Genomic DNA, 4004 nt, shown 5'->3' with positions numbered 1-4004 from the left:
AAACTGGTTTTTATTTTGGGCAGAGCAGGAATCTGAAAATAATTTCAAAACTTTTGGTGACTGGCCTGCTGCTTTTAATTTATTTTCTAACTGTTCCAAAAAGTGTAACAATGCACTACAAATCTCATTAGGGCCACGACCACTTTGAGTTTCTAGCCAGGTATACAGATCTACATTTTCAGCAGTTTGATGATCCGAATTAGACACAAATGTCAAATTGTAAAGCCAAGCTTGTCTGCTGTAAAATGTATCGGTTACTGAAAGTTTGGGAAGAGCTTGGTTTTGCATCATATCAATAATCTATAATTTCACTCTCATTTTTCTCATACATCAATTTAAAAAAAAATTTGGATAATGCTTGGTGAGTTTTGAGTTCCAGTTTCATTTCATTTTTAATGTGTTTATCGTTTTCTACAGATATCTTGGAAATTTTTTCTGTACAGAAACTACATACATCTTGTCTTGGGTGCCCAAATGATATATTAAATTTATTTGTATATATGTTATAGTATTTACTGAATGACGCTACTGGTAAATCATTTGATTTTCTTTCAGCTTGCCACTTTGACCACATTAAAGTTACGTTTAATTCAGGAGGCAAGTAACTTCTACCAGTATCTTTTCTAGTATGGTGGCTTTTTCTACATCTAAATGTTTCAATATGATTTACAATAGACTCTGATATTTCTAATGTATTTGGAGTGATACGACAACCTCCTCTTTTTTCAACAGGAGATACTTGGTAATCAAAAAAATGCCTACCCAAGATATGTATTCGCCTTTTAGTTATATTGGTTACTGAAACAAATGCATCTAGGCATACAGGAACACGTTCACTTTCTGATGTTGGTATAAAATATTTATAAACAGCTCTTGTTGTTCGATTTGAGAATATCTTTTTACGATTTGTGCGTTTAGCTTTATCAATAGACATGAAACTTAAAATAAATTTATCCTGTTCAATTTTTGATTGAATGTCACTTAATTTTTTATTAAAGATTTTACAATCATCATGAGTTAATTTGCTTTTTAGCATGCAAATTGTATTAGAGACAGAATTTTCAATATTATGCTTACATTTTATTTCAAATTGAGTAGAAATCTTGTTTTTAATATTTTTATTCTTTTGACGTGTATTGATTTTTTTTCTTGATCTTCCCCCTTGAGTTGGTTTAGCAACTTCACAGTATTCAAGATTTACACTGGATTCATCAGAATTTGTTAATGTATCAATGTTTACCTCATTACCAGTAGCTCTTATTCTAGGAAAAGAATTACCTGGGGGGACCACTATAACAGCAGGTATTTCATCTTGGCAAACAGTGTCCAGAAGTTCAATTCCATCTATCATTTCAAATTTCATATCTTTCAATACAGTCTTGCTTAAAATATTATCAACCTGCTAAAAAAAGTTTAAATAAACCACAAAATAAAATAATGTGGATAGCAGGTCATAGAGGAAAAGAATCATTTTAAAATCAATACATCATCTGCTCTGATCAAAATATTGTATATAAAAAAAAATAAATGAACATTTTAACTTTAAACAGTAAAAATAAATATGTACTTCAATATTATTAGAATTCCATTCGCCTGAATTATTTGGTAAATCTATGTTGTTGTTTTGTTTATATGTTACATACATTGAACATGCTTCATTTGCCATAGTATTCTAAAAATTAAAAAAAAATTATGTACATCATAATAGTTAAATACTTTAATAATATTATAATCACTTCATTGCCAATATTGCTGTATTCAGAAATTATTGATTTATTTGAATTTTCAGTTAAAATATTTTTTTTAGATAGTGTCTGGAGTTCTGTAGTAGGCCACAACTCTTTCACAATATTACTCTAAATAAATAATAATGTTGTTAAAACATAATATTTTATTTAATGATAAATTACCTATATAGGTAGAAATTATTATTATTTCATGTAAAAAAAAATCAATATACATTTTTATAATATTAAGGATTTAATATTGATAGATATGTCATAGTCATATCAGGCATTTTACTAAATGTCTAGGCAAATAGTCAAGAATTTAATTTTTATCAATTTCACTATCCACTTAAACATTTAGTAAAATGCCTATCTCAAGTCAGAAAAATAATAAAAAGAAAACATTTTATGTTATTTTAAAAAATGTTATATTATCTGGTAATTTATTATTTAAGTGTGATAGACGATAGACGAATATTCTTATTAAACAAAAATAAAAGTTCCATTGTTTTTACCTTGGAAAATTAACCTTTAAATAAAATTAATAGAAAATATACTTGGTTAAACTTTTAAAATAATACAAAATGATTAATTTTTATAATTTGACTGACTTGGAATAAGCATTTAGTTAAATGCATTTAACTAAATGTCTAGGCGGATAGTGATATTGCATAGAATAGATATTAAATTTTTTGATTATTTGTCTAGGCATTTAGTAAAATGCCTGATTTTACTATATACCTACGACAGATATATTCCAAAAGGTTTAACTAATATACCTTGGTTTGTGTATTAAGCCATTCTTCTACTTTTCTAATGGAAGTAGATTGAAAAGTTGAAAACTAATAGAAAAAAAATTTAATTAGCAGTTTAGTAGGTGATATTGAGAACATATTTTATATTATTTTAGGTCAAAGATAATCGAAAGTTGTGACTTAATAAATTTGCAAATTTGTACTTACTGTGTTATTTGTTGCTTTTATCCGCCATAAGCTTGGCTCGCTTTGATTGCAACATATCTTCTAATTATTCTAACTTCTAATATTATTTTTACAACTTAGGAGTTAGTAATATACTAATATCCACGAAAAATTAACATAATTAATAATTATTACATTTTCAAGTATAAATTTTAAGTTTTTGTCAAGGAAATATGGGATTGTGAATATTAAAACGATAACACAGCTTATAGTATTATCATAAAGAAGCCAAGAGCAGCTATCATGAAGTTTGGCGGGAAATTACAATCATGTGGTTATAGATAGGCTTATCATATAATTTTTTTTTTTTTTACTTGCATATTATTTTTCTATTTATAATTGTTGGTTTTGTACTAAACCACATCATATTTTAATGCAAATTAATGAAATAATTTTAATTTTAAAGGAGTCAACGATTCTGGCACTAGCACCTTTTGAATTAAATGTAGTTTAATTGCTATATTAATAACATGTGTAATAACACGTTTTGATGTAAAACGGAAATAACACGTTATGACTAAAATTATGGATATACTACGTTTTGGAAAAAAATGAGAAATATGTCCTATGATTTAGTACAGGAAAAAGCACGTTTTGGAGGAAAGTGGACATAGTACGTTTTAGAAAAAAAATCAATTGGAAATAACACGTTTTGAAAAAAAAGTAATAGTTTAAGCATGATTTCAGCTGGGAAATAGTACGTTTTGACAAAAAATAACGGTTTTAATCGATTTCTCGCCATTTTTTCAATATGAATCGATGTATAACTCGATTTTATTAAAAATGGAGATAACACGTTTTGCATAGAAACACCTCAAATAATAGCTTTATAATTTTCGTGTGATTGCTTTTTTATTGTTATTATTATTTATTATTAAGAGATAAAAATTATTTGTATATATATTATAATATATTTCAATTAAGTTTTATAGCAATTTTATGTTCAGATGTGTCAACGTTTTTAGAAAATTGGATATTAAAATATGAAGTGAATAGAGTTTGAAAGTCAGTCAATATTTTTTAATTTTATAGTTTACACTGAAAGGTGTGGATTGCAAATAAATTAAATAATACAACGTCAATTTAAAGAAATAAACAATACATTATTAAGATTGAATAACTATTTATCATTGCAAATATTGTAATAGGTACCTGGTTAATGATAGTGTTTTAAATATTTTGTGAAATCAGTATAATGAAAATTAGTATGTATTTTAAAATAAAACAGCATTTATGGAATATTCAGTGTAATATAATTTGCATATCTTAATTTAAATGTATTTTATTTTTTTTTAAA

At 25.9% G+C, this 4004-nt stretch overlaps 1 protein-coding gene across 1 annotated transcript; it reads right to left on the bottom strand.

Moving 5' to 3' along the window:
- Positions 1-6: 6 nt before the first annotated feature.
- On the bottom strand, positions 7-3648 carry LOC107885416. Its single transcript, XM_016809056.2, has 5 exons — positions 2690-3648; positions 2507-2569; positions 1737-1856; positions 1568-1672; positions 7-1402 (listed from the first exon to the last, which is right to left on the bottom strand). The coding sequence occupies exons 4-5, from the start codon at positions 1664-1666 to the stop codon at positions 293-295; spliced, it is 1209 nt and encodes a 402-aa protein (XP_016664545.1). The 5' UTR covers positions 1667-1672; positions 1737-1856; positions 2507-2569; positions 2690-3648; the 3' UTR covers positions 7-292.
- Positions 3649-4004: the final 356 nt, after the last annotated feature.

This window comes from Acyrthosiphon pisum, unplaced genomic scaffold (assembly GCF_005508785.2).
Source record: "Acyrthosiphon pisum isolate AL4f unplaced genomic scaffold, pea_aphid_22Mar2018_4r6ur Scaffold_893;HRSCAF=1355, whole genome shotgun sequence".
NCBI classification, from domain to species: Eukaryota; Metazoa; Arthropoda; class Insecta; order Hemiptera; family Aphididae; genus Acyrthosiphon; species Acyrthosiphon pisum.
The sequence above is the reverse complement of the archived record's forward strand: the minus strand, read 5'-3'. Positions and strand labels throughout refer to the sequence as shown.